This window comes from Gasterosteus aculeatus, chromosome 4, assembly GCF_964276395.1.
Source record: "Gasterosteus aculeatus chromosome 4, fGasAcu3.hap1.1, whole genome shotgun sequence".
Taxonomy (NCBI): Eukaryota; Metazoa; Chordata; class Actinopteri; order Perciformes; family Gasterosteidae; genus Gasterosteus; species Gasterosteus aculeatus.
The window spans coordinates 12,672,007-12,683,554 of record NC_135691.1 but is presented as its reverse complement, the minus strand read 5'-3'; the positions used below and the strand labels follow the sequence as shown (position 1 = coordinate 12,683,554).

The window sequence follows — 11,548 nt, the reverse complement described above, 5'->3', positions numbered from 1 at the left end:
TCCATCATCTTACTTGATGACAGCAGTGGAATAGTATTTTATCACGTAACATAACTCTTTGTACATCATCTGAATGACACGCGTTACGGAGACGATCCGGTATCGGTATGAAGCCAAAAGGGTTTGGTGTGTAAAGAATGTGAGTGAATTGTTCATATGGAAAAACACTGTATGACCAAAAGTACAAGGACAGAAAACCGTTCCATATGTTAATTATTGATTGTTGTATTGATTAGTCCCACTGTACGTAGGATCACTGAATTGAACTTCCTCACTCGCACTCAAGTTCTAGTTCTGTGTGAAATGCTTTGTTAAGTGGAGCGGCAGCATCAAGTGGGTAACTTAAACACAAGTTTAGTGTTTTTAGAAAAGCATGATCTTTATAAAAGCAATATCAGGCAAGTTGTTCCAGGAGAATCGTGGTTTAGTGGAATGTATTAAGGCATTTTGACAGAACAGCATTGCAGTGTGTGTACAGTACAAGATGAAAAAATACAAGGATATTTCTCACAGTGTAAGATCGGTAAATACGAGTTATTTAACTGTTCACCAAGTGCTTTAAAACGTGAAATAAGCCAGACTGACAGGGCGATGACCAAAATCGTGAAGACTTGCTGCCATCTGCTGGTGGAAATGTACATAAAAGGCTGAGAAGGCACTAATGCGTTTCACACCGGGAGCTTGGGATAAAGAGAAACTTTCTGTTGCCTCATGTTGAATCGTCCCTTCTGGTTCCCCTCACTTCTTGAGTGAGAGTAACTGTTGAGCCGTCTACCCTCAGGCTCCTCGCCTGAGGTGAGGGTAGCTCTGCACCGTGCGCGCTATGCCCTCCTTCAGACTGACCAGCGGCTTGTAGCCCAGGTCCCGCTTGGCCCGTTCGCAGCTGTAGTAGTGGTGGGTTCCAGCCAGAGCCACTCTCATGGGCGTGAAGGTGGGTTTAAAGGACACCAGGGGGCGCAGGATCAGAGCCAGCAGCCAGAGGAGCAGAGCCAAGCCGTACACCACAGCGTAAGGGAGGTGGTAGCGGGGAGCGGCGTAGCCCAGACCCACCAGCACCTCGGACATGAAGTCCCAGAACCTGACCGGCTCGTCGTTGGTGATGTGGTACGGCTGGAAGTAAAGCGGGAGACACAAGATGAAATTCAGTCTGCAGCGCATTTACCAAAGAGAAAATCCAATTCTAAATGATAAAGTGTGTGACAGGTGACAGAGAGTACGGAGAGAATTCTTTAAACCGGCTCAGCTTTGGATTTTTATTCTCGCTCACCTTTCCACATATGGGGGAGCCCGGCCTCAGGCGTTCAGCAGCCAGGATGTGGCCATGAACTACATTCTCCACATAGGTGAAGTCCACCACATTGGTTCCGTCACTGCAGAAAACAAAAAAAAGGCAGAGAATTGAACAAAGAAATATCCCATTATTTGCTCGGAATATTTTTTTAAGTTCAGCGCACCGGAACAGCAGACCATGCGTCCCAGCTACCGCCTCTAAAGTGATTTCCACTATTCAAGTGGCGAGAGGAGACGCGAGCCTGCCGGTGGGATGGGAGTGTGATTCAAGGAGAGGGAAAAGTAGGAATGCAAGTACTAAATGTAAAACCCCAAATTAACTCCAGTTTGATCTTAAGAGTCTTATAATGGAGGAAAAAAAGTTAGCGTCTATAACGCTAGAAAAGGTAATCAGAACAAACGGGAGCCTCTGAATATGGTGCCTCATGGTTCAACAATGTGCACCACTTCAAGCACCTCAACACATATTTGTTGTGTTTTTTGGTATTTTTCTACCGTGATTGTTGCTGAAACCAGAGACAAATACCCTATTTGCAGATTATCCCATCCAATAGCAGATTTTCCAAGTAGGAATGGCATCATCGGTCTTACCCAATGATGAACCTCATCTTGCCCTTGCGAGCACTGTCCACTAGAATGGGAACCAGCTGTGGGTCCCGAGGGCCAAAGATGCCATGAGGCCGGATGGCAACGGTGAGGAGACCCTTCCCCTCGTCAAAAGCCTCCAGGACCAGCTGAGACACAAAAGAGAGTCCTAAGAAAGTGCGACTCTGCATTGTAAAAAAAGAGTTTGATTACTCCTCTCATCCCTCTTGTTTTTGTGAGCGATTGTGAGGAGCATGGAGCAGATGACATGGGAAAAAAACTTGAGGAAGCCCTGGAAAGACGCACTCACCACTGTCGGAGATTATATTGTGCTGTTGCATGATGCCAATTAAAAATAAGGCAAAGTGTGCAAAACAAGTCGGGAGTAAATAATCGTTACTTTTTAATCGTTAGTTTGTTAAAATGATTTATTCTCAAATAAGACGAAGACTGTGCTAGCAGCCGCTGGGTTCTGTAGATCACCGGGCTAAAACTGACGCTCAAAATCACGGCTATGTGCAAGTCAGAGACTCAATCTCCAACTAAGTGTGCTTTGACAAAAAGTCACACATACTAAAGTGGCAAAAAGAAAAAGAAAAAAAAAAAATTAACAAAGAAATGAATCCATCAAGCAATAATTGTTTTGGGGGCAACAGCACAAACAGCGCTACACCGGTGAAACAGGCCCCCCCACTCCTACCTTTTCTTGCTGAATCTTGGTCTGTGTGTAATAGTCGATGGGCTTCTTGGCGTACGGCAGATCCTCCCCCCCGTTCTTCACATCGGTCCCTTCGAACACCACGCTGGCACTGCTCGTCAGGACCAGTTTCTGGGACACATCGGTCAACGGTCAAGCCCCTCCGATGGCATCTTTCAGCCCTCAACAGCCCATAAGCTGAAAGAAAAAACAAACAAAAAAGGCGCCTCACCTGCACTCCAGCCTCGTTGCAGGCCTGGATGACGGTGCGCGTGCCCTCGATGTTGACCCTCTCAAACAGCCTGCGGTCGTCGCTGGCGGGGGCCGGCGAGGCGCAGTGGAAGACCAGGGACACGTCCTTCATAGCGAGCAGCAGAGCCTGGAGCAGAATGGGACAAAGTGTAGGTGTACGTGTGTAGGTGTACGTGTGTATGTGTACGTGTGTGTATCAAGAGATCAAGTGTGGAGACCGTTTATCTGTATTGCACCAGTTGTTTTTTGGGGGGGGGGGGGGGGGAGGGGGCTGGACCGGAAGGGGCTGCTCACCTGTTTGTCGCACAGGTCTCCCTGGTGGAAGGTGACCCCGGGGAGCTCGTAGCTCTGACGGATGTCGAACACAGACACGGTGTAGCCTCGGTCCACCAGCTTCTCCACCAGGTGTCTCCCCAGGAAGCCGGACCCCCCGATGACCGCGCACCGCTTACTGCTCTGTACGGCGGACAATGAAAGTTAGTTGGATTTCGAAAAAAAAGAAGAGGTTTAAAACGGTTGAAACCGTTTGAAAACAAACAGAAAACGTCTCCACTCACCGGTCGCACGCGCGTTGCCATAACGAATGAAAAGAGTTGAGCGAGAGCGTCAGGAACCGTGGTGAAAATGTGTTCCCTTACAACGTGGAATGATAAGGAATAAGTATATAAAATACAGGCCGTAAATGTGGCAAGCTTGTACCATAAGAAGCACGTGATAGGCTGCTGCGTTCACCTGCGGACGGTGCGTTCAACGAAAACGCATCTTAACCACGGACCGTGTGAGTGAGCCGAGCGGTAAGTGCTCTGTGATTGGTCGAGCCAAGGCTCGGCAGGAAGAGGGAGTTTAAGGGTGGCCAATCGTGTGACAGGTACGTCAAAGAACGCCACAATGTAAACCAATCGGCGAACGCAAATTGATTCTTCCCGCCTCCTTGTTCAAAGACCACGCCCCCCTAGTGTAAATCCAACCAACGATATGGACAAGATAAGAAACGTGTCGCCTTGTTTTGTTCAAACAGCTAACTTTAGTATTTTGTTAGCCCATGCATGTAATGTAATAAAACAAAACAGACACTGAGACAGATATGCCAAATACCAGTGGATTTATAGTCCAATAATAAGTAGAATAGATAGCTCATCTAACAAGTGTAACCACACCAGCCGGTGTGTCTGTACTCTAGTCTAGATCATTACAATGACAAGGTGCTTTATTCAGACAGGACTTGGTCAGAGAAGCAAGAGGTTAGTTGCTAATATCTGAATTTTTGCAAATAAATGAAAAATATTTATTTATTTTTACTTTACATTGTCAGTAAATCCTATACATCCCTAAAATGTTTCCCTTTAATTTTTGCAAGTGGCCATTTCTTATGTCTTATTATTTGGTTAGTACCGTTCTTTTTTTCTGTCTGCTGACACTAGAGGGTGTATTGAGGCAATGTCACCGATTTCCGTAAGCAAACGCACCATTTATATTGTACAATATATATATATATATATATATATATATATATATATATATATATATATATATATATATCATGTCCTACGATGAATACGAGACACGTTGTTCCCAATGCTTCATATTGTCTCTTTGTATTTCCATTTTCAAGAAAAAAATCAAAGTTTCATTTCGAGCGCTGAATTTTCAGCTCGCGCCTCGCAACCCGTGGCCTTCAACAGCCAATCAGCTTTTCGCCCAACTGATGCGCTCGATATCCTCACCGGCTTGTACCCGGCCGTATCCTGGTTGAGTTGCCGGACGGAGCTTAAACGAATTACCTCGAATAACGGCCCAAGGGGTGAACAAATCGAGCGCTTTATGACGGCGGCTCCTAAACAACAGGACCTGTGCATGTCGTGAGCTTAAAGACGTTACATTTCCGCGGGTTTTAACAGCCGTTCCTCTGGAATATAGAGACGGCATTTGAGCATCAGGAGACTCTCATCTTCAGGGCAATTCAGCGGGTAATGCAAGCAGCTGATTTCATCATCGCCTTAAATTACAGGAAGGCTTCCAGAAGAAAACACATCGCCTCATAGATCTGCAGCTCGTTTCTGTCAGTCAAACCAACAGCAACTGATGGTGAGTTTAAATGTTTGATTCTAACCTGAATGGTTGTCGGTGTGTTACATTATATTGTCTGTGATGAATCAGCTCTACATACTAATTCATTGTTTAGGTCGCTGGTTCTGTTGCCATCACAACGGGACTCGCGTCTGGTCTGATTTGTCTCCCTATGCCTCCCTTTCCTTTGTCGCCCCCCCCCCACACCCCATCCCTTCCTCCCCCCACCAGGCAACCGGTGCCAAGAGACCCTCCCTGCAGGGTCCAGTGCCCCCTCCTCGCAAGAAGACGACCCCCAAACCGGAGCTGACCGAGGAGCAGAAGCAGGAGATCCGGGAGGCCTTCGAGCTGTTTGACACCGATGGATCCGGATACATCGATGTCAAGGAGCTCAAGGTAGAAAGGGCCTGGAAGCTGATCTTCTGGGGGGGAGGGAGAGAGAGACCGTCTCCTATGGGTGCTTCATTCTCTCTCTCTCTCTCTCTCTCGTTTGTCACACTGCGTCAGGTTGCCATGAGGGCTCTGGGGTTTGAACCGAAGAAAGAGGAGATCAAGAAGATGATTGGGGACGTGGATAAGGACGGCACAGGGAAGATCTCTTTCGCTGACTTCCTCTCTGTCATGACGCAGAAAATGGTGGATATCTATCATGAAATATGATTTAGTTGCCATTATGCAAGAGGATGCAAATGTGGCCGTTTGTGGTAAAACTACTCTCCCCTTTCTCCGATTTTAGGCCGAGAAGGACTCCAAAGAGGAGATCCTGAAAGCGTTCCGCCTTTTTGACGACGACGAGACGGGAAAGATCTCATTCAAGAACCTGAAGAGGGTTGCGAAGGAGCTGGGAGAGAACCTCACAGATGAAGAGCTGCAGGTAAAGCACGTCATTATGGAACAAAACAGTAAGATATACAAATGCTCAGGAGGCTGTAGCTCACAGGCCCATTGCGTTTCCAAGACAACGGTTTTGAATCCTATCCTCAGGAAATTGTGCTCGCGAATACCTGCAAACTAGCTTCCTTTCACCTGGTGTTCCGTTGTGTGTCTGTAAAGGAAATGATCGATGAAGCAGACAGGGATGGAGACGGAGAGGTGAACCAGCAGGAGTTCTTGCGCATCATGAAGAAAACTTGTCTGTACTGAAGGACGTGAATAACACTGCGATCGGTCGGTGGTCCAGTGGTGGTTTCTCACGTGATGCTGCTCATATATCAAATGTAGCTTTCCTTATTATTGTGTTTTGGGCTTTCAGTTCCACTCCTAAAGAATCAATCAAATAGCCGGCATGTACCACACTCACAGAAAGTTGTGTAAGATGCCGAAATATCATCCACTGATTTACATGGTCATTTACATTCATCAAAAAACGGAAGAGATCCCTCGCTTTCTTGCTTGGAATTCTACATACTTTCCTGAAAAGTGCATTCCTAATATTAAGGATAATATGTAGGTGATTCATTGTCAAGTATTCTCAGTTTCTTCCCACAGCACATTTCAATGCTTTGACAATACAGTGCGCGTTACATTTGGTTTACGCGGTGACTTCAGTGGCTCATGTTTCAGTAACCTGCTGTCTCACCTCGGTTCTACATGTGGAAAAAAATATGACTGGGTGTTTTTTTTTGTTGCATTGATTATCCCTCGGTGCATAACTGTGTATAATAGACAAAATACGCTGTACTCTTGAATGTTTTGTAAGATGAATAGTGATTTTAATGTGTAGATAAACAGCATATACGTGTTTTAAAGTATAAATTAAATATCTTGAAGCAGTTTTCTCCTTTTAATCACATCATTCATGTTGCTGCTGCTGATAAATGCTTTACAGGAAGATGCTGCTACCTTACTACAGCATAATGACTCGCTATACAACCATAGTATTTTAAACAATCAAGTGAATGCCAAGCGTGATACCGCTCTTCTCTTTCAGGCAGCGCAGGAAGAAACGATTGTTTTATTGATAACAGCTCTGTCGCATCCTTTGCTGCAGCTCCCCATAAACAAGTGACACCCCGAGGTTGTAGATGATGGTGGTTGCTAAAGCATGAGCATCACTGTGCGAGCAGCAGGGGATCAGGTGACCACAACAGCAGGTCCCACTGTGCAGTGTCAAAGCCGATGTTCCTGACAGGCGCGGTGTGAGGACGACAGCGGGACAGATTGACCTGGACCGAGTTGAGGTTCAAGACCAGATAAAATCACCCGTAGCTCATCTCAAATGGGTAGTTAAAGATGCATCTGAGGTGCTTTTCCCCCCTTGAGCTTTTCAGAGTGAAGCGAATATTTTTGTCATGTGCTCGGCTTACATGGTGTCCCCTTATGTCATGTCAGAACTCACGAGCCCTAATAACTGATTTACTAAGTGACATTATCATTTTGTGTGACTAACATCAACAAAATCAATTCAAGTTACTAAAATCAAATAGACCATTTCATGTACGGAGACACATTTAAACTTTATTTACAGAGTTTCTATCAGAAGAGGAAACAGGTTAATAAAAAGGAATAAAATCATCGCATTCAGTACAATGCCAACCACCATTCCAGGATATATCAGATACCAGCGATGAACGTCATCCTCCGACGCGGCTTTATCTTCAGATATACACACACACCCAGTAAAGTGAACTTAATATTTAGGCTCAAATTTCCTCAGAACTTGTAGATCCAGTCTAGTCCATCTAGTGACGATGACAGAAATACTAAAAGAGTAAGAGACTAATCCAACATTGGTTGACAAGATTTCAAAATTTCAACAGGTTCGGAAACACCTGCAAATCCCGAGAGTATCCTCCTCTCAGCTTTGACTTAGTTTAGTCTTAGAGGCAAAGTCTGCACTAAGTTTCCGCATCACGTCCCCGTGGCTCCGTCCGCACAGCTCCTGTCGTACGTTCCCATAATTCTCTTTGACAAAGCTGGCAAAAGGTGTGGGAGCACGCGGCTTGCCAGACGTCAGCAAGACCAGATGCCCTTTGCAGAGCGCACAAACAAACTTCTGCGTGTCCAGCGACTTGGAGTGACGGCCGATCCTGTGAAGAATCACGCATTATATTACTGCACAGTAAAGAAAGACGAGCGGTTAATGGTTTTGTTTAAAATCCCCAACGTACGTATTCTGGCAGCGGGAGCACTGGTACTGGAATTTGTATTTGATGTCGTAGCTGTGGCAGCGGGTGACCACGGGCAGCTCGGGATGCGCCAGGGTGGACTTGCGAGCGTACAGCTTCCAGAAGTTTCCGTGGCCGTCCCGGACGCCGTTAATCAGCCAGGTAGCAGCGTGGCACATCTCGTGAATCAGGGTGTCCCTGAGGCGGTCTAGGAAGGGGGACGGCCGCAAGATTGTGGTGAAACGAGTAGATCATCCCTGACGTTGCATATTTACGTTGAGGGGACTTTTGAGCAGACAATTGGCTTCATCTTTGCACGTGTGCCTTACTAAAGCGTTACCTGCAGAATCACAGACTTTCTCTGACAGCTCAATGCGGGCGTAGCGGTTCCCCCCGGCTCGCTCCTGACCCGTGACACAGTAACCGGCTGTTTTCCTCATCTTCTTATTCCAAGTCACTGACATGTCGGCGGGGAACTGGACGTCATGTCGGACGAGGGAAAAAAAAAAGATATTTTGCATGTTAATGAAGCAATTACCAGATGGAAAACATGAATACATTCAGTCATTATTATTTGTCAGAAACATGGGGGGGGAAACGCTGCTCTTCATCACCTTACTGTCAAACACACTGGCGTTGTAGAGCTGGAACAATCTACTGGTGAGTTCTTCTTTGTTCTGCTTGAAATTGCGGCCATAGCTGGAGCCAGGGTTTGTTAGTGACTGCAAGAAGCACCCGGGGGTCTTACACAGGGGCAGCCTAGAGGGGAAAGAACAGGTGAATTGAAGACAAGTCGTGTGTGTGTGTGTGTGTAAGCGACATTCAAGTACAGAATGAATACAGAACCTGCTGGTGGGGCCGTGTCTGGGCTCGGTCTGACTGACTGTGGGCTTCGGGGCGGTGGATTTTCCGGGTGTCTTCACAGTCAGGGGCGTTTCCCGAATTGATTTAGGGGCTGACGTTACAGGTGCCTTTACGGGAGGAACTGACCAGAGGGAGAGATTCAAACCCAAATGTATAGATTTCAACAACTACAATGAAAGGCAAAAGGTTGGACACTATTTAAATGTGGCAACACAAATAAAGCCGTTACCAAGGGCGCTCTTAGGTGAGAATGTGGTGCCGGTCAGCTTGTTTTTATTCTTCAGTCTCTCCAGGAGGGATGTGAACTCCTCCTCGGAACTGTCCGATTCCTTCAGCTTGGAAGGGGCAGAAAGAGTGCGCTTTGGGGAGGCCGGTGGCGTTGTAGTTTTGTGGGGAAGAAAAGAACAAGGAGAACAGACAGAGCGCAACGGCAGCGATGGCAAGCCGTCCCGTTCCTCGCACTGCGGAGCGCTCTCCTTGGTAAACTTTGCCGGGGTTTTAGCTTTGAAATGGCGAGTCCTCCAAGTGCTCTTGACCACAACGTTATCCTCATCGTCGTCGCTGTCACTAACAAAGACCGGGGAGTTGCACTGAGACAGCGGTCTCCTCGGCGGATGCAGTGCTGCTGGAGTATTCCGCTTCTTAGGCACTGAGACAGAGTGAAGAAGAAAAAATGTCACCTTTCTTTAAAATAGAAAAAGAACATCAAGACTGATGGTTAAAAGTTACCTTTAAAAGATGATTTGGTGGTAATAAAGTCATCATCTGAGGAGAAGTCCCCCACAATGAAGTTTTTCTGGCTTCAGAATAAACAAAATATTGCTATTTTAAGAAAACAGAATTTTCCAGGCATTGACAAAGAGAAAAAAGTAAAGTAAACACACTCACCGATCTTCACTCCCACTTTCTGATATATTCTTAGGCTTGGCGGTCGGGGTTTTCACTCGTTGCAGAACTTCAATGTACAAAATTAAAATTAATGAGGGAAAAATTGTATAAAAAGTTTATAAAAGATGTTCTCTTGACCATCTAACTGATGACAAACGTATTTGTTGTCATTGGTTACTGATACTGTGCCCAGCAGAAACAGGCCCCTTACATGTCTCGAAACCGTCGTCATCGTCCGAGCTCAACACAACAACCTTTGACCTGAAAAAAGAAAACTGTTTAGACAGTAACCTTGATGTGAGAAATGAGAGGTGAAATTGAAAGCGGAAAACAACACAAAGAAGAACATTTGTAACACACTGTGACTTTTTACATACCAATCTTTCTTTGCAACACTACGTGGCTTTAGTGAGGCGGGTTTAGTTTTCGGTGTAGCCACAAGAACTAGGAAACGAAAAGGACAAATCAACACATCCGCATTTGTACACAAAGTCAGAATTCAGCAATATGAATTCAAACAATTTAACTCACGTTTATCAAAATCATCATCACTGGACTCAATCAAGGGCGTATTTCGGTAATTGTTTCTTTTGGAGTACAGGTTCTCTTTCTCTGGAATATCTTCTGAATCAGAGAGGCAAAGCTGGACTGGGGAGGACGAGTGAAGCTAGAGACAATAGAGACAGATTATAATATGATTAAATGTTAATGATTTAACAATTAAATAGAGCCGCTGAAAATGATTATTTTCATTATCAATAAAGTTGCTGTTCATTTGCTTGATCAATTAATCATTTGGTTAATAGAATTTCACCATTAGTATTTTATAATATGCTTTGTAGGACCAATAGTTCAAAATAAATGTATATTCCTTTTGCCATGATATGACATAATATCCCCACAAATAAGAAGCTGGAAACAGCCTTTGATTGAAAACCTACAGATGAAACGGCTTCTCCTAACCTTATACTTTTCTATCAATGTACAAAAACACAGCGGACAGTGAGTTCACGAGTTATTAAAACAAACATGTTATGTGAAAATTGTGGCGAAGACAAACTAATGAACTGTGCAACAAACCTTTGTTCCCGCTGCGTCCAGTGCTCCGTCCCCATCGCGGGCAATCTTCTCAACTTCATTCATTGCTTCCTTTAACATTTAAATTACAACACTACAAACAAACGGTTATATTAACGCAATTACTTAATAAACTTCCGAAAGACGTGGGGGTAAAAACCGGTTTGTTGTTGCTCCGGTTACAGTTGTAGAGCCACACATTCGCCTTACGTTGACGTAACGTAAACGGTTTACATTGACGTTGGTAAGAAACGATAGCATTCCCGTTAGCACCTTGCTAGCTAACACATGGTTGGACTAAAACACAACATTTTGTCGAAGTCGTTCAGAAATTGTCGTTAGTCATGCGATGCATGAACCTCCCATTGAATATTACTTATACGCTAATAAATTAAATAAAATGAGTATTCATTTGATTTGACATATCATTACCGAAAGCGGTTCCGTAGTTAAACGGAGTTAAGCGACGGCGAATTCAAAATTGGTGCTGCGTCATACCGGAAGTGGTTAAGAAGACGTTCGACCAATTGGAGCGAGCTTCGAGAGATTATGTCCACGCCCACCAACTAATCAGCTACTGAGACCCGGGACTGCTGTTCGTCATGTGGTGTAAAAACCACAACGAAAAGGTTACATTCGGTCTGCGAAGGTGACTTTACACACTGCCCAAAAAAGTAAAGGGAACATTTTATCAGGGTATGACATGAATTCAATTGCACTT

At 45.1% G+C, this 11,548-nt stretch overlaps 3 protein-coding genes across 5 annotated transcripts; 1 reads left to right on the top strand and 2 right to left on the bottom strand.

Annotated features, from left to right (window-relative positions):
- Positions 1-406: 406 nt before the first annotated feature.
- On the bottom strand, positions 407-4,442 carry nsdhl (NAD(P) dependent 3-beta-hydroxysteroid dehydrogenase NSDHL). Of its 2 annotated transcripts, none has more exons than XM_040174750.2 (7): positions 3,382-4,442; positions 3,119-3,280; positions 2,805-2,951; positions 2,576-2,704; positions 1,882-2,024; positions 1,268-1,370; positions 407-1,110 (listed from the first exon to the last, which is right to left on the bottom strand). In XM_040174750.2, the coding sequence occupies exons 1-7, from the start codon at positions 3,400-3,402 to the stop codon at positions 778-780; spliced, it is 1,038 nt and encodes a 345-aa protein (XP_040030684.2). In that variant the 5' UTR covers positions 3,403-4,442; the 3' UTR covers positions 407-777. The 2 variants fall into 2 exon arrangements, with proteins under 2 accessions (XP_040030684.2, XP_077958417.1); XM_078102291.1 differs by having other exon boundaries at positions 1,882-2,060; positions 3,382-3,644.
- Positions 3,636-6,664, top strand: cetn2 (centrin, EF-hand protein, 2). Its single transcript, XM_040175093.2, has 5 exons — positions 3,636-4,909; positions 5,123-5,287; positions 5,399-5,527; positions 5,628-5,765; positions 5,945-6,664. The coding sequence occupies exons 1-5, from the start codon at positions 4,907-4,909 to the stop codon at positions 6,032-6,034; spliced, it is 525 nt and encodes a 174-aa protein (XP_040031027.1). The 5' UTR covers positions 3,636-4,906; the 3' UTR covers positions 6,035-6,664.
- Positions 6,665-7,328: 664 nt separating this feature from the next.
- gcna (germ cell nuclear acidic peptidase) lies at positions 7,329-11,360 on the bottom strand. Of its 2 annotated transcripts, XM_040175092.2 has the most exons (13): positions 11,260-11,344; positions 10,831-10,921; positions 10,282-10,417; positions 10,128-10,194; positions 9,962-10,011; positions 9,751-9,817; positions 9,592-9,662; positions 9,092-9,511; positions 8,845-8,983; positions 8,613-8,757; positions 8,339-8,474; positions 8,002-8,206; positions 7,329-7,920 (listed from the first exon to the last, which is right to left on the bottom strand). In XM_040175092.2, the coding sequence occupies exons 2-13, from the start codon at positions 10,906-10,908 to the stop codon at positions 7,689-7,691; spliced, it is 1,746 nt and encodes a 581-aa protein (XP_040031026.2). In that variant the 5' UTR covers positions 10,909-10,921; positions 11,260-11,344; the 3' UTR covers positions 7,329-7,688. The 2 variants fall into 2 exon arrangements, with proteins under 2 accessions (XP_040031026.2, XP_040031025.2); XM_040175091.2 differs by having other exon boundaries at positions 10,831-11,360.
- Positions 11,361-11,548: the final 188 nt, after the last annotated feature.